The 24897-nt window shown below is 39.5% G+C and overlaps 1 protein-coding gene across 1 annotated transcript; it reads right to left on the bottom strand.

Moving 5' to 3' along the window:
- Positions 1-6748: 6748 nt before the first annotated feature.
- LOC138874049 (uncharacterized) lies at positions 6749-15267 on the bottom strand. Its single transcript, XM_070152552.1, has 10 exons — positions 14616-15267; positions 14030-14527; positions 13739-13888; positions 13575-13672; positions 12662-12827; positions 12556-12613; positions 8419-8525; positions 8186-8334; positions 7754-7954; positions 6749-7375 (listed from the first exon to the last, which is right to left on the bottom strand). The coding sequence occupies exons 1-10, from the start codon at positions 15265-15267 to the stop codon at positions 6749-6751; spliced, it is 2706 nt and encodes a 901-aa protein (XP_070008653.1).
- Positions 15268-24897: the final 9630 nt, after the last annotated feature.

Genomic DNA, 24897 nt, shown 5'->3' with positions numbered 1-24897 from the left:
CAAAAAGGTTAATGAGATAAAAAAAATAAGTTGATGAAACTGAAAAATTTCTAATAGCTCCAAACAAGTTTCTATCGTACCTAAAAGTGAAAATGAGATACAAAAAATGGATTCTGCACCAAAAAAAAAAAATGCAAGTAATAAATAAATATATAGCAATATGAGCTGAACATAATATATACATAGGTATTTAGATCCAGGATTGAAATACAATGAATTCAACTTCGCACAAAATTAATTGGCGTAATACATGCGGAGACACCTAAAGTTGGCACAATCTTTCACTTAGACATTTAAACTAGGCCTCTTTCCAATTAGACACATTTCTTAGGCAATTCTCATACCAATTAGACACGTTTTTTGTTGGCTTATTAATTAACCAAGCGTGTGTTCTGCAATCTCCGTCTACGTGGAAAAAGTAACCAATTAAAATCGTGCCACATCATTTTTTTGTCCACCTCACTGTCCACCTCAGCTATATAGTGTTATTTCCACTAAAATTCAGCTCCGGCAACATGGTTAGAGGCACTTCTCGAATCCGATACCGAAAACGAAGTGGTTCTTAACCCTTCTTCTCCCATTTTACACTCACCCAACAAACCACCACCCCACCCATCAACTACTCAGCAGCAGCTTCCGGAGCTTGTTAAGCCGGAAACTAGGTTCACCGGCGATGCGGATCTATTTGAATCCGGCGGTAGTAGTAATTTTCTCCGGCAGCAGAGTTCGCCGGCGGAGTTTCTTTCACATATTAACTCAGATGGTTACTTCTCAGGGGTAGCCATTGGAGGGGAGCAAAGAAGCTGCCGTAGGTGGCAACGGGTCAAACTCAAAGAGATAGATAGTGAGATAATAAAAGGGGGAAAAGAATAGTTGGCGAACCCTTTAGATTTAAGTGTGAAAACAAGAAAAATGAATAAAAGAAAAGTTTCATATGGAAAAATGAAAGGGAAAAAAACAAATGTACTATACGATAGTGGGGGAGTTGATATGGTGGGAAAATGAAGAAGATGATGGAACGTAGTTTGGGGTTGGGGGGGGGGGGCGAGGGGATGGGGGATTTAGTGAAAATAGGGTTTTTTGTGTCAAATATATTTTTAATATTTAATTAATTGGAAAATGCCATGTTTATTTCATTCACGCGCTCAAGGAGACTAAGAAATAATTTCTTTGCCATGTCATAGTTTTGTGTTTAATCGGTACAGTTTGAAATGAATTCTTGTGTCTAATTGGAAAGAGACCTAATTTAAGTGTCTAAGTGAAAGATTGTGCCAACTTTAGGTGTCTCCGTATGTATTATGCCAAATTAATTATACCGTTAAAATTGTTGGTTCAAATATAATATATGTTGAAATTTTAGTAGGTTATTACATACGTATCTATACTTCGAGTCGAAAGTTATGAGTTCAAATCAAACTTATTTATATATAATTATGTTTGACAGCAACTTCTTATGATTAGATATAGACCCTGATGTCTGTAACTTCGACGTGAATTTAGCAATATCAGATGTCCTTTTTGATATAATTAATGTAAATCTACCTAATTACTTAACCATGTTTAGAACACAAACAGGCTGCGCCAATTGTTTAGCGTCTGATTAACATGTTTAGGATAATTAGGAAAGTGTTTAACGGATAACTCTTTGTCAAATCCGTCAAACTTTAGAGGTTTATCTCATAATTTCATGTCAAGATGTGTCTGTTTGAAATGTTTCCATTAATTTCTCAAAGCATGGACCAAATAGAGAATTAATAAATACCGAAATTAAGATGACCTTGAGTGAGGAGAATTTCAAATTTACAAATATATCAACGTTAGATATTCACTTTTTATCACTTAGGGTAGTTTGGCAGGATGTATAAAAATAATACTAAATATGATGTATTAATAATATTGGGATTAGTTTTGTTGAGATTATTTTTTATCGACTTTGGTTTTGTGTATTAAAGGATTTGAAAGGGCAATTCTATCTTTATACTGTTTAACCAAAAAATAGAATTTTAGTCAAAGCTAGAATTTAGAAGAACACGGGTTACTGATAATCGAAAGAATGTAGAAATTGGCTTTCAACAATAACAAGATGAGCAGAAGAAAGCAAAGTAAATCAGTATATTTCAAAAGTCTTCCCTGTCCTTATAAATGTTCAGCATTCTCCCTTTTATAATGGTTTTTGAGATATGTTTATTGCATTTGTCTTAATAAGGCAATTATGACCAATAAATGACAATAAAAGAAACGTTACTCAATCATTTACATTAAATACAAATTCTCTAACGTATTCAGTATTTAATGTATGTTAAATACTGAATTTGGACTCTCACGCGCTGTCAGATTCATTTCCTTGATTCTTCTTGATCTTTGAGCTTTAAATGATTTAAATAGGTACGGGCGCCAAACTATTTGAATAACTGCTCGTGCCTCTTTCATCACCTTCTCTCGTATCTGTTGTTGCTCGTGCCTCTTGGCTAATTATAACTCTTTGACCATTTGACTAATCCACGTGTCATGACACGTCACCTCCAATATGCAAACTTTAATTTTACCCAATACAGATAGTCCCCCACTTTTCATTTATTTATCAATTAAATATTTGGGAAGTGGTTTTCATTAAAAAGGGAATTTATGTCATCATTAATGCTATGACAACATGGACGCTTCAATTGTCTCTTCTATTAAATGTTCTATACACGTGTCATTCTCCCATCGGTTCTGCAGTTTTGCAGCCTTTTTTCAAGGCTTTTACAGCTCCACTATTCACGAAGAGTTAGTTGCCTTTATTATAGGCTTTCCATCATTTACACTTCTTGCCTTTGACGGTCATTTTCTCATATAAATATAACCTTTTTCTCTTGTCCTCCTTTTCATAAAGTTTTATTGAATACTTTATTCTTCGATACTGTTCACTTCTTCCTTAATTCGACCTTCTTCATCATGTCTTCTTCAAACCCTAACCCTAGAAGAGTTCCTATCTTGGATAACTTCCCTAATGCCTCTGTTAGACATAGAAGGGGTAGGGGTGGTAGACTCCGTAATTTAGGATCTGCCCGTGGCGGCAGTTCTTCTGCTGGTTCTTCTACTCAGAAATTATTTTCTAAGGGTAAAGAAACTTCTGAACCTTTGCAAGAACCTTTGATAGAAGAGATAGTTCCTAGCGACTTATTTTTTACCCATGATAGAGAATCACTTCAAAAACAAGTTTCTGAGTTGAGTCGTGCTGATACCTACCCTACCATGATTATAGAGGTTTTAACCCCCATAGTTTGTAACGACTGTCATTGAAATAGTGACTTCCCAATTGTTGTTCCTAACCCAAATCAAAGAATTACTTCTTATATGACTGGTTTTTCTTTCGTTTATACTTATCCCTTTACTCTAGGATTTAAACCAGCCATTGATCCAATAATTCTTGATTTTTGCCGTTTTTTCAAGTTTGTTTAGCACAAATCGGCCCGCTCGTTTGGAGAGTTGTGGCTTGCTTAAGACATTTATCAAACAAGGCTGGTGTTGATTTTACTTTCCCTAATCTAATTCATCTTTACTCCCCCGGGCTCTTTCGCATCGGTGTTTTTACTTTAGTAGCCAGGAGTAAAAGGGTTTTGGTAAGCCCAGAAGATGATAAGGATCGTGTCTAGTACGCTTGATTCGTTGCTGCCCCCACTGTTGGTTTGGTGGGTGAACAAGATGTTCCTTTCCCGAAAAATGGAATTTTGCACGTAAGTCTTTTATACTTCTCGTACCTTTTTCTTTCAATTTTGACAATTTTTTTTTAATTTTCTCTCCCTCTCCTCTTTGTAGCAATCATGGAAGTTGTGGATAAAGTCCCCAACTTTCGTGGTTGGGTAGAGAAGTTATTGAAGGCCGCACCTATAGAGGCCAGGTCCTGGAAATCTATTTCCAATCAGTACGGTTGGAAAGTGAAAACTTATGGTAAGGGTTTTTTATTTTCTCGTATGTAAAATCTTCTGTTTATCACCTTAATTTTCATCCTTCTTTTTGTCAGGATTTTCAATTCGAGGCATTTCTGCTGAAGCAGTTGCGGCCTCTCGAACCTCTACAGGAGCTCAACTCACTTTAAAGAGGGCTCAAGATATACTTGTGAAGAGGAAGACCATCGCTGAAGATTCTGAGGAGAAAGATGAAGATGGCTCTTTGATAAAGAGGCCAAGGGCTAAAAGACGTGTTATGTTTGATGATGAGGCTGAAGTCTCTCCCCGTGCCTCTTCTGCCGAGCCCGTTCATCTCGTCTCTGATGACGATGTTACCCCCTAAGATACTCGTGAATCCACCGACCAACTTTTTGCTAGTGGTTTTGATAGTGGTGATCTCAGGCCTGTTTTAGATGAAGTGCCTTTATCGTCTTTTTCATCACCCGTGCCTGCGATTCATTCTTTACCAACCCCGGTTATTTCCGTTCCTTCTTCTATTGCACTCACCTCTTCTCCAGCTCCTCCTTTGATTATTCCCCCTCCTATTGTTCACCATACTGAAATTGGTTCTGCAAGAAGAACTACTTCCATGAGGAGCGTGACTATTGAAGTTCCCGCCAACAATAGCCTTTTGAGAAAATCTGGTCAGGCAGACGTTTGGCACGAGCCTTTGATTGGCTCAATTGAAAAAGAGAAGATGAATAGCCATAGCTGCTTAACTTTGATGAACGACATTGTTCATGCCACTTTGAAGGTATTTTCCTCCTTTATTTAAAAAGAATTCTTTTTCTTTTTATTCTTGAATTCTTACTTTCCTTCTTCACTATTTTCAGGCCAACCTTATTGGTACAGAGTTGATGAGCAGAATTTCTCTTTTAGAGAAAGTTTCCCGTGACTCTAAGAAAGCAATTTAAGGCCGAGAAAGTGACTCATGCAGCTCAACTAGAAGCGGCTAATTGGAAAGGGAAATTTGATAGTGCACAAATCACTATTGAAGATATGCAAGAGAATAGGAGTAACCTGGAGCAGCAGGTGCGTGCATTGACTTTGGAATTGGCAGTGGCCAAAGCTTCTTCAAGCCAAGCAGAGAGGGACAAAGAATACCTTGAATCTTCTTTCTCAGATCAGCTATCTAAGGCAAATGAGGAGATTAAAGAATTGAAGGCACTCCTGAGTCAAAAGGAGGTTTATGAGAAAGATCTTGCACAGAGCTTGACCCAAACTCAAATGGACTTGAGGGCCTCTACTGATAAAATCTGTGCTTTGGAAAGTCCAATGCCGCTCTTCAAATCTCTTTCAATTCCACCTTGGCTGAAAATGAAGAGCTCAAAATTGAAATTGCTATTTGGGAGAGAGACTACGAGCTTCTCGAGGATAAAATGACTGTTGGGGTAAGGTGGACTTTTCTGAACTCTTGCCGTGATGCCTTAACCGAGGCTAGCCAAGAGAACTTTAATTTAGAGTTAGAATTGGCTGAAGTCATGGAGACTATTGAGAAGGCTCAACAACCACTGGACTTTCCATCTCCCGCAATTGAGGCTCCCGAAGGTGAGGCTTCCGTGTCTCTTGCTCACCTCAACTATCCTGCTGTTTCAAGACAAGTTGACACCGTGCTTGTGGCTGCTCCTTCTGATGTTGGCACCGTTACTTCTGATGCTCCTGTCTCCCAGTGACCAGTTTTTAGAACTTAACTTGTCTTTTGTTTTTTTTCTCTTTTTGGAAGATAATGATCAAACCCTTAGTTTGTTTTTAAGGGTTTTTTAGAAGGAAAAAGTCCCCAGTTCCTATTATGGGGCATCCATATAAAACAATTTTGATGACTAAGTTTATACTTAGTCTTTAGATTTTAAATATATTAAGAAGTTTTTATTACTTCTATTCGTTCTATTCTTGCCTTTTATTTTTAAGGACTTAAAGAATAACTTGCATTTTTATCCTTTGAAAATGCTCTATGATTAATCTCATGACTTAATAACATGAGTTTTATAAAAGAGGGCCCTTTTATATTTTCGACACTTAATGAAGAAGACGTCTCAACCTCATAATGGTGTTATAATACGATGAAATGAATAGGAACACACATGTTTTGTTTTAAATAACTTTGACAGGTTTTTATTTATGAACCTTGACAGGTTTTTGAATAATACTTTACATGTATTTGGATTACATCTATAGCTTTCTCGTAACTGTTTTTCTCGTAACAGATTTTTACAAAAGAAAAATGATACACACAAGGTTTTTCCTTATAACCCATTTCAGTACAGTCATTACCCTAACCCCATGTATTAGGAAAGGTTTGAGAAGTGACTCCGTTGTTCTCATGAGAAAGAACACTATGATGAATGTCATAGCTCTTCATTGCCTTAATGGGAAAGAACACTATGGTGAATGCTATGAATGCCATAACTTCGTAACTTTTGCTCTGCACTTGTTTCTTCTAAACTTGATTTTTTCCTCAAATCTTTGCTTGATTTTCTCACATATGTCTGTGTATATTATGTAGTCCCCCAAGTATTTGAGCGTTGAAGTTTGAAGCCTCGAGCACTTGTTTGTTTCTCTCATCTTGATCCTTTTCCTGAAAAGGAAAAACATACAGGACTCGGAGGGACGATTATAGATGAAGACTGCATAACTCATTTTCGTTTCTATCAGAATAATTATAACCCTAAGCCAGGAATTTTGGGTTACTCCGTGTGCCTTACAGGTCGTGACTCATCATTTAGTACGGGCTAGCTTTTTGCCTATCATCTAAAATCGTTAGTAAAATTAATAATTCAAAAATAAAATTTAAAATGGTTATACCTGACCGTGGGTTTTTCTTAGAAATAGTATCTCTTCCAATGAACAGCATTCCAATCTGAAGGCAGTATCTTGCCATCCATTGTTTCCAGTTCATATGCTCCCTTTCCTGCAACATCATTAATTCTGTAGGGTCCTTCCCATGTTGGACTTAATTTCCCTGAGTTAGTTACCTTTGTAGATTGAAAGACCTTTTTAAGCACGAAGTTCTCAATTTTGAAGAATCTGAGGCGCGTTTTTCGGTTGTAATATCGTTCAATGACTTGCTTTTGTGCTGCCATCCTTATTAATGCAGCTTCTCTTCTTCCCTCGAGTAAATCAAGATTGACCCGCATCTCTTCGCTATTAGACTCCTTCGTTGCCTGCATGAACCGTGTGCTCGACTCTCCTATCTCAACTGGAATCAAGGCTTCGGCTCCAAAAACCAACGAGAATGGTGTTTCGCCCGTACTTGTTTTAGCAGTTGTTCGATATGCCCATAAAACCCCAGGTAACACTTCAGGCCAGTTACCTTTTGCTTCTCGTAAATGCTTTTTCAAATTGTTAATGATAATCTTGTTTGTTGACTCTGCCTGCCCATTACCCATTGGATGGTATGGTGTTGACGTAATCCATTTAATTTGCCAACTTTGAAAAAATTCCGTGATCTGAGCTCCAATAAATTGAGGGCCATTATCACATACGATTTCCTTTGGTACGCCGAATCGACATATGATATTTCGCCAAATAAAATCTCTAACTTCCTTTTCTCACACCTGTTTGAATGCACCTGCCTCTACCTATTTAGTAAAATAATCAGTGAGAACAAGCAAAAAATTTACCTGTCCTTTTGCTTGCAGTAATGGACCCACGATATCCATTCCCCATTTCATAAATGGCCATGGTGCAATGACCGGATGTAATAATTCCGCAGGTCTATGCATATTGTTACCGTACCTTTGGCATTTATCACATTTGGCCACGAAACTTTCTGTCTCTTCTTCCATTTTAGGCCAGTAATAACCTGCCCTAATCAAGGTTCTTACCAGTGATCTGCCACCTGCGTGATTCCCACAATGACCCTCGTGTACTTCTCTCATTACATACTCTGTTTGCGAAGGTCCAAGACATCTTGCTAATGGACCACCGAACATTTTACGATATAAATTGCCTTGTTTTAAGCAGTATCGAGCAGCTTTTCTTCGAAGTGCACAAGCCTTTCTCTTGTCATCAGAAATGGTTCCATACTGCAAAAAAGCAACAATTTCGTTCCTCCAATCCCAAGTTAAATTATTAAAATTTACCTCGTTAACATGAGGATCAAGAACTGAATGAAATAAATGTATCACTGAGGCATTTGCATCGTTTGCCACGTCGGCCGCAGATGCGAGATTAGCTAGGGCGTCTGCTTCAAGATTTTCATCCCTGGGTATTTGTCTAATTTTCCAATCTTGAAATTGTTTTATCAATTCCCGTACCTTTTCTAAATACTGTTGCATCCTTGCTACCCTGGCTGTATAAGTCCCCAGCATTTGATTAACTACGAGTTGTGAATCACTCTTGATTATAATCTGATTTATGCCAAGTTCCCGTGCCAGTTCTAAACCTGCAATCATAGCCTCATATTCTGCCTCATTGTTAGTTATGTAATGTCATTTAATAGCTTGCCGAATGGTTTCACCCGTAGGTGGTACCAATACTATCCCCAAACCTACTCCTCTCACATTAGATGAGCCATCAGTGAATAGAGTCCAAGTTCCTGGGTTGGCTCCATTGAACACCAGTAATTCTCTTTCTGATTCTAACTGTATTCCTTGACTAAAATCAGCCACGAAATCAGCTAATACTTGCAATTTTATAGCAGTTCTAGGTTGGTATGCAATTTCATATACTTAACTCTATTGCCCACTTAGCTAACCTACCTGATAACTCATGCTTATGTAGTATGTTACGTAAAGGGTAGGTAGTTACCACAATGATAGGATGACATTGAAAGTAAGGTCTTAACTTCCTAGATGCCATTGTCACACCTTCTTTTTTACCTACACCCGCAAGGGCGTAAAGGAATTTTTTTCATTAAAGGACAATCGAAACGGGATTTATTTTAAGAAATTCAGAGTCGTCACTTGGGAAATTTATGGTGTCCCAAGTCACCGGTTGAATCCCGAATCGAGGAAAATATGACTCTGTTTAACAGTCCGCGAATCAGAAATCTAAGTAAGGAATTCTATTAACCCAGGAGAAGGTGTTAGACATTCCCGGATTCCGTGGTTCTTGCACGGTCGCTCAACTGTCGTGTTTAGCTTTTTATCTGATTTTAATACATGTGGAACTTATGTGCCAATTTTAAAGATCATTTACCGCTTCAATTAAAAATTTTAAGAAAGTGAACGTCGTTTAACAAACGTATTTTCGGATCGCGTCATATGAAATGCATCCGGATCCTTGACACATTTTTATATAACGTTTTAGGATTTGGATTTGGGTTGCATGAAATGCACACCCGAATTTAAGAATGTAATTTTATTAAAATCGTGCCTAAAGAGTCTAACGCGTTATTATCTTTGGGGAGGGCCGTGAAATTCGCTAAACGGCCCGTCCCTAAATCTAAGTATTTTAAAACAAATATTTATTGAGGGCCCTGCAATTTTGCATTTTTATTCGGCGAGGCTCATCTCATTTTTATTTAAAGGCCAATCCTAAAGAGATTATGATTTTCTACCTTTATTGTCTCTACAGATAAAAGAAAGGTCCTAATTAATTTTTCGTTGGACTAAGGAAAACCATATAATAAATCTGCACCAAAGCCATCGGGCTCTAAGACAAGCCCAACGAAGAGAGTGTTACGCTCATGCCCACGCCAATGATGGGCTATGCGCTGATTTCAGCCTGGACCCAAATATACACGGCCATCAAAGATGGGCTTGGGCTGCTTATTCAAGGATTGAAAACTATATTGAGTCAAAAGCCCAGACACAACAATTCGAATTGAGCAATTACTCCAGAGTTGTCTCAAGTTTATTCACTTAATTCAAGCTAGTATTGATTGTTTTGATTGTAGCTTCATACTCAGGCATGCAAATAACTGAAGGTATTTATTTGAAGGTGTTGATCAAATTAAGGGGGGTTATTAACTAAAGCAAACTACTAAACTTAATGAACCAATTCCATGAATCTGAGTACTCACAAATCCCAACGTTAATTCAACGATAACAATTCAAATACACACATTAACTAAGTCCAGAACACTTATTCTCATGTATATGTTAAAACGGTGGACAGCCATATTACCAACCCAGTCCAGTTAAACTATTATCACATCTGAGCTGACCTCAACATTAAATCATGACGGGCTCGAATCAATTTTCAATTTGTAGTCGAACTTCTACTTTGAATTCAGTAGTTACAATTAACATTCAATAATATCAACTGGAAGTTTAAATCAGATCCAATTATCACCTAATGACTACAAAATGCGCATCAGAAGACCTTGAATCAGCTAATAGTCCATGAATAAAAATAAATCCACAGTTTATATACAACAAATCACTACTCAACTATGCTTAACAATTCTAATATCTATTTAAATCCAACAGCCAAAAGCAATTCTCAGAACCAAGCAAGTGTGCAATTTATTCCATGTTCAAGCTCATAATTACATCAGAATTTTGAATGTGTACCTGGATATGAAACGTAAGAAGAAGAAGAAGAAGAGAGTATCAGCAGCAGTTTTTACAGCAGACCACAACAACAGAATCAGTATTCAATTAGCCCAGGAATCAGTCAGAGATGATTAAAACCAATAGTGAACCAAATACACTTGCAAAACTCTAGTAGACCCAGCACCAATCCTGGAACTAACTTGTTAACTTCTCATTAGAACAGTACTTCATCATTTTTTTTTGTTTTTCTAGAGGTTTTCTATCATTTTTTTTTGGGGTTTTGAATGCTTAAATTTCAAAACCAGATCTGAGATTAGGGAGAGTTTTGGGGGGAATATTTTGGTGAAAACCTCTGTTTCAAGGCATCAATGATGCCCTTTTATAGGCACCAAAAGGGCAGCCCTGAAAACTTCTATTTACCCTATTGGTCCTTTTTTTTACTCAATTTAGTCCCTTAATTTCTAACTTATGCCTCAAGTCACTATCCTAACAATTACTAAAATCTGAATTGAACCCCTTCTAGAAAGATCTAGAAAACTCTAGTATTAACTAGATCATTATTCTCCTAACCTAAATACCCAATTTGCCCCCCTGATTATCCCTGACACTACTAACATTCTAATCAACTATATCCAATCCCCCTAAAGCTAATTGTCTTGCAAATGAACACTGAATATCAAATAAAACTAAACTCAACTAACAAAAGTACTAATTCAACCAGACGAGAATCAAACAGTTTCAAAACAAGTTGGAAACGGAATTAAACTAAAAATCTAAAAGAATCAAATTACAAGAAGGGCATTCGACTAAACTAATCAATTTGAACTAATTAAGCTAATATTTAATACTTAAACTAACAGAACAAAACAACAATCAAACTAAAATTAAACTAAACTAAAGAAAATCAAATCAGTGTTAAAATTAAACAAAACCACAACTAATCAGAAATTTAAGAGACTTATTCATTGTTTTAATCAGAAGAAGAAGAAGCGAAGAACATAGAAAGATAACAAAAAACGAGGACTCACGGCTTGACTCGAACTCTTTGATTCAAAATTCGAGTGCTCTTGATGATATTTGAACCTCGCCAAGGGTCGATTCTTCACAAGGAGAATAGGGAGACTGTGTATTACCAATTTGGTAAATTTTAGAGAAATTAGGGTTTCCGGCCAACCTGTGATGTAATATTCGAGACGTTTCACTGATATTTGAGGGAAAATGGTTGTGGATTTGAGTTGAGGGAGTTGAGGAGAGTCAATGGTGTAAATTTGGTCGGATTTGTCGAGTTTGCATTTTGGCCGGAAAAGCTTCGATCCAATATTTGACGAGATGGGGTGGGATTCGAAGGAAACATAGGGTGGATTTGTCAAGAGGAGGAAAAGGCCGGGGAACAAGTGGTGTTATTTTGGGTGGGAACGGAGTGGTTACCGTAGTCGCCGCCGGCGAACTTGACGGAGCGTATAGAGGCGGCGTCTCTAGGGTTTGGGTAGGGGTGAGTTCTGAGAGGCGAGATAGGGGGGTGAAGGGGTTCGGACAGTCTTATACTAATAAGACCCCACTTCTCCACCGTTGGATTGATCAACCTCGACGACCTGGATTGATCGACGCCAAACGACATCGTTTCGCTAAGGGAAGGGCAGGCCGGGTTGAGACGGGGTGTGGGCCTGGTCTAGGGTGTGTTTGGTCCGATTGGCTTGCGTATTTGGCCCAATTCCGGATAGTTTCTTTTCCTCTTTTTCTTTTTTTTAATTGTTTTTCTTTTATGTCCTTTATTTATTTTTGTATTTCATTTTGTATTTTTGTATTTTTCTGATTTTGTAAAAATGCAAAAGTAAAATAGAGTCCTAGTATATTTCAAAGTTAAACTAATTAACTCCTAAAATTGTTTAAAATTTATTTCATGACAATTTCAACAATTAACAAAAAATGCAAAAGTGGACTATTTTTGTTATTTTCTTTATATTTTGTTCCAAAACAAACTATCCCCTAATCAATCCTAAAATATGAAGTTAAATCCTAAATGCAAATGCCAAATATATTTTTTTTTGTATTTTCATATGAATTAAAATGCACAAAAAATGCAAACAATTAACAGAAAATGACACAAAATTCACAAAATTGTAAAATAATGAAAAAGATCATTTTGTTTGAATTTTGGGAATAATTCATATATAGGGCAAACTCACGTGCTCACAGCCATGATTAATGCAAATGCAAGTTTTTCTAACTGAGGATACCTCATTTCTGCATATAACAAAGATTTACTTACGTAATAGATAGGTAATTGTTTACCTTGCTCTTCTCGGACCAAAATAGTACTTACCACCACCTCCGAAACAGCAAGGTATAGGAGTAGCTTTTCCCCAACCTTTGGTTTTGCCAATAGAGGCGGATTTGATAAATACGTTTTCAAATTCCTAAGTGCTTGTTGGCATTCCTCATTCCATTCAAAATGATCCTGCTTTTTAAGAGCTGAGAAGAATTTAAAACACTTCTTTGATGATTTAGAGATGAATCTTCCCAAAGCCGCAATTCTCCCTGTTAACCTTTGAACTTCTTTTTTGTTTGTAAGTATATCAGGGATTTCTTCAATGGCTTTAATCTGTGTAGGATTCACTTCAATTCCACGGTTAGAAACGAGAAAACCCAAAAACTTGCCTGATGCAACGCCAAATGCACATTTTTCGGGATTTAACTTCATATTATATTTACGCATAATTGAAAATGTGTTAGACAAGTGTGATATGTGATTTTTTGAGTGCTGAGTTTTAACAAGCATATCATCTATATATACCTCCATTGTCTTTCCTAAATATTCCTGAAACATTTTGGTAACTAACCTCTGGTACGTTGCACCTGCATTCTTTAGACCAAAGGGCATTACTTTATAACAATAAGTCCCCCTGTCTGTTATGAATGAAGTTTTTCCTTCATCTGCCGGATCCATTTTAATTTGATTATATCCTGAATATGCATCTAGAAAACTTAACAATTCATGACCTGCAGTTGCATCAATCAATTGATCTATGTGTGGTAGTGGAAAAGAATCTTTAGGGCGGACTTTGTTAAGATCTGTATAATCCACACAAACCCGCCACTTACCATTTTTCTTTGGAACCACAACAGTATTAGCTAACCAGTTAGGATACTTTACCTCTCGAATGGAACCAATTTTTAGCAATTTTTGGACTTCTTCTTGAATCACCTGATTCTTGAAAATTCCCTGTTTTCTTTTCTTTTGCTTCACAGGAGGATATGACGGATCTTCATTTAGTTTATGAGTCATCACCTCCGGTGGTATTTCTGTCATGTCGGAGTGGGACCAAGCAAAGCAGTCCATGTTAGTTTTCAAAAATTCGATTAACTTACCTTTCATTCCTTGGTCAAGATTAGCCCCGACATAGACTTTTTTATCAGGCCACTGAGCAAACAACACGACAGGTTCTAATTCCTCTATCGTTGTTTTGATGTCTTCATTCTCTTCTGGTTCTTGAATGGTATCAGGTCTTGAGTCTACATCTGTTCACACTTGTTCAGTTGAGGTCTGTGTTGTGGTGTCCTCAACTGCCTTCTGTGATTGCTATTTGCCTTAATTTCTCGTGCTTGTATCTGCAACAGAATTAATAGCCCTGGATATATGTTGATCTCCACGAATTTGACAAATTCCCCATGGCGATGGGAATTTGATAACTTGATGCAAGGTTAAAGGAACAGCATCTATTTCATGGATCCATGGTCTCCCCAGAATCATGTTGTAAGCCATCTCCATGTCTACTACCTGGAACTTTGTATCTTTGATGACCCCTTCAGCAAAAGTGGTGAGTGTTACTTCTCCTTTTGTGACGACACTGGAATTATCGAATCTAGATAGAGTATGCGCCTTTGGTATTATTTTCTCTTCAACTTGCATCTCACGTAATACTCTTAGCAAAATAATACTCACGGAACTTCTTGGATCAATTAAAACTCGTTTCACATTAGTATCAAAAACAATTAGAGATATTACCAGTGCATCATTATGAGGGGTTAATACGCTGTCAGCATCTGCATTATTGAATGTAATATTGTCTTCTTCTAGAACCTGCCGCACCCGTTTCCCTTGGGTAATAGTTACTTTGGAAACTTTGTTGGCTGCAGTATATGATACACCATTGATGCCTTCACCCCCACTTATAACATTAACAGTTCTTTTGGGAGAGGGGGGACTTTTGAGGCTCCTGCCTGTTTTTCATATAAGCTTGCTTGCCTTTCTCACTGAATAACTCGGTGAGATATCCTTGTTTTAATAAATGATCAACCTCACTTTGTAAAAATCTACAATCTGTTGTTTTATGTCCATGGTCATTATGGAACTCACACCAATGGTTAGGGTTGCGCCTGTTTGGATTCGACCTCATTTCCTTTGGCCATCGAACCTTATTTCCCATACTTCTCAAAACGGCTACGAGCTCAGAAGTGCTGACGTTAAAGTTGTAACCTCCAAACCTCGCTTTTAAACTTCTATCATTGTCCCATGACTCATAATGGTGTCGCTCGTTCCTGAATCTCGATGAGGAACCTGCTTCTTTGTTCCTTGGCTTGCGAACGTGCCTTTGGTTGTCCTGTTTTGATAGTGAGTCTTTTCCCGCAGGTCCCATATAAGGCTCGTACCTATTTTTACCGGACCTTTTGTCGGTCTCTGCCCTTCTCGGGCATATATTTTCTTCTTTTTGAGATCGTGGCACAATATCTTCCTCAATCCTCAACTTCGTACTATACCTGTTGTAAACATCATTCCACGTTGTAGCTGAGAATTCACGAAGGCATTCCTTGAGCCTCCTCGTAGCTTCCGAACTTTTTTCATTCAAATTGCTTGTAAAGGCTATAGCTGCCCAGTGTGCTTTGAAAATATCCTCCATTCTTTTTTCCACTTTTTGAGCTCCCGAGTGTGCTTTGATGAAAGAATCTACAAGCTCAGCAAAAGAATTTATAGAATTTTCAGGTAAAAGAGAATACCATGTTAGTGCTCCTTTGATGAGTGTTTCACCAAATTTCTTGACTAGAACCGATTCAATCGCCTGCTTAGTCAAATCGTTGCCCTTTACACCCGTTGTGAAGGCAGTCACGTGGTCTCGTGGGTCTGTTGTTCCATCATACTTTGGAATATCAGGCATTTTCACTTTTTTGGGATTAAGAGCGGAGCAGCACTTGGATTCCAAGGTTGTTGTGAATACCTATCCATGTCTACCCCCTTGATTATAGGTGGCACCCCAGGTATTTGCTCTATGCATTCACTTTGCTCCTTAAGCTGTTTCTGCAAGGTTAGTATTAAAGTTTGCAAATCAGAATTAATTGCATTACCTGGTTCTCCCTCATGTGAGTTATTGGGGGTTCCACCACTGCCTGAGTTAACGAGCCCTGAACGAGGGTTTTCTATAGTGTTATTATTTGGAGTAGGTGCGGGTGTTGCAACAAGTAACTGGTTAACAAGTGCTGCAATGGCTCTGTTGACCTGAGCAGTAATTAATTTCTGCAAAGCTTCATCAGCGGCTTCCATGTTTTGAAATTGAGCATACTCGTTTGTTTGAGATTCATCAGGATAACCCTCGCGAGATTGTCGTGGAGAATCTTGCGGAGCAGGAACTTGAATGTTGATATTTTGTGGATCCCCCTGACTTTGTTGGTTCTCTTGGTTTCCTTGGGTATTGACATCGTTAGTTGACATAGTTGATGCAACAAGGAAGGCTAGGTGAAAAGAAAATAGATTATCAGATTCCCGGTAACGGAACCAATTTGTTTAACCAAAAAATAGAATTTTAGTCAAAGCTAGAATTTAGAAAAACACGGGTTACTGATAATCGAAAGAATGTAGAAATTGGCTTTCAACAATAACAAGATGAGCAGAAGAAAGCAAAGTAAATCAGTATATTCCAATAGTTTTCCCTGTCCTTACAAATGTTCAGCATTCTCCCTTTTATAATGGTTTTTGAGATATGTTTATTGCCTTTGTCTTAATAAGGCAATTATGAGCAATAAATGACAATAAAAGAAACGTTACTCAATCATTTACATTAAATACAAATTCTCTAACGTATTCAGTATTTAATGTATGTTAAATACTCAATTTGGACTCTCATGCGCTGTCAGATTCATTTCCTTGATTCTTCTTGATCTTTGAGCTTTAAATGATTTAAATAGGTACAGGCGCCAAACTATTTGAATAACTGCTCGTGCCTCTTTCATCACCTTCTCTCGTATCTGTTGTTGCTCGTGCCTCTTGGCTAATTATAACTCTTTGACCATTTGACTAATTCACGTGTCATGACACGTCACCTCCAATATGCAAACTTTAATTTTACCTAATACATATACATGCTTATATGTATTAAAAATTATGGTGTTGCAATGTCATGGTTTGTTATTGTTTACCCTAAAATCCGAGTAACAATTAAATTTTATGTTGTGGTTTTAAGGATATGTGACTTAGTTCAATACCAATTGATAAACAAGGAATTAGATAGATAAATTAGAGAATAAAATAAGTCAAACTAGTGTACAAGCTAAATCACAACCTCGACCTCTGGCAGTCTTGAGGTGGGTTAGTAAGAATAGCAAATTATAAGGCAGTTCTGATAAACAGTAAGCAAAAAATGATGAATGTACATTCTATTGTCAATGAACTGTCTCTTACAAATGAATGGGCTCCCCTTTATATAATAGGGGAGTCCTAAATAAGGTACACTTCTAATTATAATAGGTAATCATATTGGACAGCTGTCTAACCGCCAAGGACCAATCCGTTCTGAAATTTACGTTGTGATCTTCGGGCCATTGTGGGAATCTTGCTTTTTCTGTTACTAAATCATAACGGTATTATCTCGAAGTGGGCCTTCTTCTGACCTCGGCACATGATATCTACCCTGACCTCGATATTGGAAAGGAGCCTCGACCCCGAGCTCGGCGTCCTGGCCTCTCGACGTGGTATCACTTTTTCCATCGAAGAACAAAATCGGGTAGCCCCGATTTCCACTGTATACAGATAGTCCCCTCGTTTCTTAGAATAAAATGATAAGAAATGACTTGAACCTCGATTTTCCGATGGCCCTGATGATGACGTCATCCCCGTGATGTAAGTACTCGAGGTGACCAAAACGTCCCGTCGGTTCGTTTCCCCAAAACATTAAATGCTTGCCAGTGGCGGTCGACCACTAGCGCCGCCAAACCATCACCATGTATCTATAAATACAGGGCTTCTATTTGAATCAAAGACTTTGCTTCCGCCTTCAAACTTTCTTGATCTCTTCCTCACTTCATCTTTCTTTTTCACTACCTGTTGATCCAACCCTTTTAGCACCAAAAAATATCAAACTCCCCCTCTTTCCACTTCCTCCCACCTAAATCAATGGCGAAAACCTCCAAAACTATTCCTCAAAAGGAGAAAGCTTCCTCATCTTCTTCCCGGCCGGCCGGTGATAAAGCGCCGACCCTTCATGAAATTGTTCCCAGCCCCTGTGTCACAAGAAACGACTTCAAAATCGAAAATCCCTCATCGATCCCAGGCCGATGTAAGCACGTATCGAGATATATTTGCTCGATAGCGGAGAAACACCTCAAGGCCATGAAGAGAGATGGGAAACGAGGTCGTGGTACAGATCCCCACCTTCGATGAGAGTATTACCACTCATGCGGAGGGGTTCCTAAGTGTCTACACTTACCCCTTCACACTAGGTCCCATTGATCCAGTTGTCATCGATTTTTGCAAGAGGTACCAGGTCACTCTCGGCCAGATCCACCCTTCTTTCTAGCGCATAGTGATCATGCTCCATTTCTTCTCTAGCAAGGCAGAGGGGCTAGAGTTCACCCTCAACCATCTCATTCGATTATATCAACCTCAGCTTTTTCGAGGGTTTATCAAGCTCAAATACCGAGCAACCAAGGCCTTTTTTTATAGCAACGATGAGGAAAAAGATCGGGGATGGATGAGCCGGTTCGTGCGAGTGAGGACCTACGACATCATCCTAGAGGAAAAAATGTCGTTCCCAGAGAAGTGGAACCCTGAACGTAAGTGAAGTTTTTACCCATTAGCCTTAGTACTCCATTTTTGTATTGTGTGATGCCTTTGTTCATTTCACAGCGGTCGCTTGGATGCCTCATGCGATTACCGACCTCGAAGACTGGGTTCGAAAACTAGCCTCGATCTCCTCTTATAATGAGCACCACTGGCGTGACTTGGCGAAGGGCAGATGAAAAGCCAAACATCATGGTAAGTTCATCTTGTAAGCTTTTGACGCCTTCCTCTTTATCGGGGATGTCTCTTTACTCATACTTGATTCTTATTTATGCAGTTATTGGAGATGTTTCTAAAATGAGGCCGGTGCTGCCTGGGGAAGACACTGAGTCCCTGATTCTGAAATCGGGGAAAGATAATAAGAGGAAAAGGGTTTCGAAGCCCGAAGACCCCCAAAATAAAAAGGCTCCGGCTTGAAGATGCAGCAAGAATCTCATTCCTATGGATATAAATCGGTCCACCAGCTGAATGATGAATAAGAAGAAGAATAAGAGGGTGAAAACTCGGCACTGGTGGTTCGAGTCAAGAAGTCGGTTGAAGCTTCCAAGCCCTCCGAGCCGGAGACCCCACCCTATGATGAGGATGATTCGAAGAAAGATGTGGGCAAAACCCCTGAATCGCCTGAGGTCGAGATTGTTCCTCGGACATCAACAAGTACCCTAGGACTAAACAGAGCGCCCCGAGTGATTTGCTTAGGGCCATGATAATGGGTCAATCTCTATCTCTACCGGCTTATTCCAAGGAGGCCATAAGGGAGGCTCGGGCTCTGCAGATGCCTGACTTAGGTGGAGTCCCAAGTGAAGAGGATCCCTTCAGGGATTGATTTACCAGGGTCGATGATACCATCGATCTCAACGATGCATCTACCCTTTTCGAAGAGGCTCAACGTATTTTATCTCGAGTAAGCATTAATTTCTACCGTTGAAATTTTCTTTTCCTTCTTCTCCCTTTACCCTAACTTGTATCTTTCTTTCTGTGCAAGATTTCACTAAGTTTAGGGCCTACGTGAGACAATGCGAGGCCGAGCTCTAGAAGACGTCGGATGAAAGGAACATTTTGAAGCTCCTTTGCAGTCAAAAGGAGGAGGAGCTCAGGGACTTTCCGGCAGACTTGGCCAAGGTTCGTAAGGATGAGGCCGATCTAGACAAGCAGGTGACTGTCATTTTGAAAGAGTATGGTCTACTCGACCCTACTGTGGAGGCTAATACTTCAGTATCTCAACTGCAGCAAAAACTGGAGAGGATCGAGCTGCTTCAAGGGAAGGTCAATCAGATCAAGGCCGACTGCGATCGGTGGAAGGCGAACATGAACCGCCTTGCTGCGGAGAAAGAGGATACTTTGGACAAACTGGCATTGGCCGAGGCTCGACTTGGGGAGCTAAAGAGAAAAGTTCAGCCTAGGCCAAAAGGATCGACGAGCTCGAGGACAAGCTTGCTGAGGTTAGGAAGTCGAAGATCGTAGCTGACAAAACCATAGACGTATACTTGACCGATGCTGAGGCTGCTTAAATGCAGTCAAGGGAGGCTTCCGATCGAGAGCAATGGAGCAATGATATGGCCAAGTGCCAATCCCGGAGGGAGACGCTAGAGGAAATCCATGCTCGAGGTTACGACTTCTTCGAAGAGATAGCTCAAGCTAAGGCGCTTGAGACTGATGCTAGATTTCTCGTCTCCTCCTCCAACGATGATGATGATGAAGGTATCCAAGGCAGGTCTGATAATGACGATGAGTCCGAAGAATCAGCTGCTCCCGAGGGAGAAACCAGCCCCGGGCATAGTTAGGATTTTTTCCTTTTCTTTTTGTAAGATCTCTGTTGGTCTCTTGTACATATATTTTTTCAAATATATATAAAAGAAAATTTCTCTTAAATGCCTTCCTGATCTTTATAAATATGTGTTTTGCCTTGTAAAATTTTAGCACAATCTTATTCTTTGAATGTTGTATTCGAGACTTTGTCTCGGGCGGCTTCCTCGAAGTTACCATGGTCGAGTTCGAATAAGGTTCAAACTTTGAGGCATAGACCCTTAAGGGTTTGTGTCGGATAATGGTAAGTCCCCGAGCCATAATCAAGTTATTATTTATTTGGGCTCGAGATAATCGAACCCTTGGGTTCGGATTGAGTGAGAACAAGATCTCGAACTCTAAGTGTATTGGCCCTTTAGCTCTTTTAGATCGGGCCGTTATGGCCTCTATAAGTTGGCTATTATTTCCCTCTTTTGGCTTAAAATACTTAGTGAAAATTTCTTTATGCCTTAGCATATATTTTTTACCCATTGGGTTTTCTGAGGGTTCGATGTCGATTAAAACCCTTCTGCTTTTTGTGCCTTAGTACGTTTGTGTTAAGATAATTTTGATACCTCTTAAGGTTTTTCAAGGGCCTATTTTATTGAGGTCCTTTATCACTTGCCGATGGTAGCCTTTTTTAACTGGTTTTTTAAAGAGATCGAAGGCCTATTTTGATGCGAGGTTTGGACGTCTCCGAGCCGCATTAATTTGGTCGTAGCCTTTGGGTATGCCTCTTGGGCTTATTCCTTAATAACACTTTGAACTTGTTTGAGATGTTAGTCCCCGAGAAAGATGGCCTTGGCCTATAGATCGAGGGGTGCCTCTTTGGGGTCTTATGAATTCGAGTTTAGATAACTCTAATATGTTGATTCTCGATGACAGTCCCCGAGTGTTCGAGGTATATTTGTGCTTGGCCCTTGAGCCATTTCTCACAAAATCGTAAGTATGGAGCTCATATAGTGGCAAATTTTCTTTGAGACACAAAGTGTTTAATATAGAAAGAATGCTTCTTTAAATAATGCATACATGTTTTTCCATCGGGGCTTGACTAATCTATATGGACATGGTTCACTCGACCGTTTGGCCCATTACAAGGTTTCACTATCAAGGCCCTTTGACATGAAGTATTTTTCTCAAAAATATAACCTCCGAGGGTGATGCCTCTCAGTATTCGAGGTTAATTGAAAAGAAGCCTTGGATACTATTGAATTTTACTCAGGTAGCACATAATTGTTGCCTCGTTAAAAACCTCACCGGAAAAACCCATTCGGGATAAAAACCGATCTGAGGGAAAAAGAGTGCAACGCGTGCTTTAAAACCTAAGATCTTCGTGTTGAAGAGTTTTCTCGACGCCTCGATCGGACACCTGCAATAAGTTAGTATCAAATACAAATGGAAAAGGGAGAAAGTCATACCTCAACAATAATATCATTTGAGTAGTGTTACATTCCAATTGTTTGGCAATTGTTCGCCCTCCATTGTGCCGAGTTTGTAAGATCCCTTTCTGATGACACCGAGGACTCGATATGGTCCGTCCCAATTTTGGCCTAGTTTCCCTTTGTTTGGGTCCCAAGTATTGTGGGTGACTTTCCTTAGACCTAAGTCCCGATCCCGAAGTGGCAAAAGTTGGCTCTTCTATTATAATATCTCTTGATTCTTTGCTTTTGTGCATCCATCCGAACAAGCACAACTTCTCGTTTTTCATCCAATAGTTCGAGGCTAGTATTCATAGCCTCGTGATTTGATTCCTCCGTTGCATGTTGAAATCTGGCGTTAGGTTCCCTGACCTCGATTGGAATTAAGGCCTCGGAGCCATATACTAAGGATAACGGGGTTGCCCCCGTGCTGGACTTCGATGTTGTTCGATACGCCCAAAGAACTTCGGGTAGAACTTCTCTCCACTTCCTCTTAGCATCGCTCAACCTTTTCTTAAGTTTTGAACGATACTCTTGTTCATCGATTTGGCATGTCCATTTCTGCTTGGGTGATACAGCGTCGATAATATCCTTTTTAATTTTATGTTCTTCGAGGAACTCTGTTACCTTGCTGCCGATGAATTGCTTTCCGTTGTCGCATACAATTTCAGCAGGTATCCCGAATCGACCCACGATGTGGTCCCAAATGAAGTTTATAACCTCTTTTTCTCTGATCTTCTTGTAGGCCTGTGCTTCCACCCATTTAGAAAAGTAGTCAGTCATAAATAAAATGAATTTAGCTTTACCTGGGGCTATTGGCAGAGGGACGACGATATCCATCCCCCACTTCATGAATGGCCATGGGGATAGGACTGAATGAAGTTGCTCTCCAGGCTGATGGATCATGGGTGCAAAACTTTGACATTTACCACATTTTCAAACAAACTCTTTAGTGTCTTTTTCCATGCTATCCCAGTAGCACCCTGCTCTAATGATTTTGCGAGTCAAAGATTTGGCACCGAAGTAGTTCCCATAAGTGCCTTCGTGGACCTCTCATAAAACATAATCGGTGTCCCCCGGCCCTAAATATACTGCCAATGGTCTATTGAACGTCCTTCTGTATAATGTTCTATCTTTATCCAATGTGAATCGGGCAGCTTTGGTTCGTAGGGCCCTCGACTCTTTAGGGTCCTATTGGAGCTTTTCGTTATTTAAATATTCAATATATTTATTCCTCCAATCCCAGGTTAAGCTTGTAGAGTTTATCTCGTCATGACCTTCCTTGACCACAGATCTCGATAATTGGACGACAATCCCCGGGATAATATCGTCTTCCTAGACTGATGATCCTAAATTTGCAAGTGCATCGGCCTCACTGTTTTGTTCTCGAGGTACGTGATCTAGAGTCCACTCTTTGAAGGTGCAAAGTTACCTGTAGCTTGTCCAAATACCTTTGCATTCTATCCTCTCGAACTTCGAAGCTTTTGTTTACTTGGTTCACCACCAATAAAGAGTCACACTTGGCTTCAATGACTTCCACCCCCAAGCTTTTAGCTAGCTCGAGACCTGCAATCATGGCCTCGTACTCGGCCTCATTGTTAGTCTACCTAGAAGTTTTGATGGATTGCCTAATAGTGCTACCTATGGGTGGCTTCAAAATGATGCCTAGCCCGGACCTTTCACATTAGAAGCATCATCTGTGAAAAGGGTCCATACCCCCGATGATGTGCCCGATTTAACAAGAGTTCCTTTTCAACTTCGGGCATAAGGGTTGGCGTGAAATCGGCCATGAAGTCCGCTAAAATTTGAGACTTGATAGTCATTCGAGGTTGATACTTGATATCGTACCCACTGAGTTTGACGGACCATTTGGCCAATCGACCCGAAAGTTCAGGTTTGTGCAAAATATTACGAAGTGGTAAGTGGTTAACACACATATGGGGTGACATTAAAAGTATGATTTTAACTTTCTAGAAGCGCTTATTAGTGCAAGTGCTAATTTCTCTAAGTGTGGATATCTAGTTTCTGCTTCCCCTAAGGTTCGACTTAAATAGTAAACGGTAAATTGCGTACCTTGGTCTTCTCGAACCAGGACACCACTCACCACAATTTCTGACACCGCCAAGTACAAGTAAAGTTTCTCATTTGCCTTCGGTGTGTGAAGCAATGGTGGGCTCGATAGATATCGCTTTAATTCCTCTAATGCTTGTTGACACTCCGGGGTCTAGGTGAAATCGTTCTTCTTATTGAGTAAAGAGAAAAATCTGTGGCTTCGATCCAATGACCTCGAGATAAATCGGCCTAAAGCATTTATCTGCCCAGTTAGCCTCTACATGGCTTTCACGCTGTCCACGACGATGATGTATTCGATGGCCTTGATTTTATCGAGGTTGATCTCGATCCCCCGATTTGATACCATGAAGCCTAGGAACTTGCCCGAGCCGACCCCGAAAGCACATTTCTCGGGGTTGAGTTTCATGTTGTATTTTCTCAAAAATCTCGAACGTTGTCTGCAAATGAGCCAAATGGTCCTTTGCGCGCAGGGACTTAACTAGCATGTCATTAATATAAACTTCCATTGACTTACTTGTTTGCTCTTCGAACGTCTTATTCACTAGGAGTTGGTAAGTAGCTCCTGCATTTTTTAGCCCGAATGGCATTACATTGTAACAATATGTTCCATACTTGTTGATAAATGAGGTCTTCTCCTAGTCTTTCGGGTTCATTCGAATTTGATTGTACCCGGAATAGGCATCAAGAAAGGTAAGAATCTCATGGCTAGCCGTGGCATCGATCATACGATCGATGTTATGCAGTGGAAAAGAGTCTTTAGGGCATGCCTTGTTCAAATCCTTGTAATCTACACACATTCTAAGTTTGTTCCATTTTTTAGGAACTACAACTACATTGGCTAACCATTCGGGGTATTTTACCTCCCGAATGGATCCTATTTTGAGAAGTTTAGTTACCTCGTCCTTTATGAATGCATGCTTTACCTCGGACTGGGGCCTTCTCTTTTGTTTCACCGGTTTGAACTTAGGGTCAAGGCTTAGCCGATGTGTCATTATCTCCGGTGGGATCCATGTCATGTCTAAATGGGACCAAGCAAAACAATCCATGTTATCGATAAAAAATTGAATAAGCTTTTTCTTGAGTTCGGGGGTTAACCCCGTTCCCAGATATACCTTTCGCTCGGGCAGGTACTTGATCAATATAACCAGTTGCAGCTCCTCGACAGTTGATTTGATAGCGTCAGAGTCTTCGGGAACAATAAAGGTTCA

Source organism: Nicotiana sylvestris, chromosome 7 (genome assembly GCF_000393655.2).
Source record: "Nicotiana sylvestris chromosome 7, ASM39365v2, whole genome shotgun sequence".
NCBI classification, from domain to species: domain Eukaryota; kingdom Viridiplantae; phylum Streptophyta; class Magnoliopsida; order Solanales; family Solanaceae; genus Nicotiana; species Nicotiana sylvestris.
This window is presented reverse-complemented; position numbering and strand designations above follow the sequence as displayed.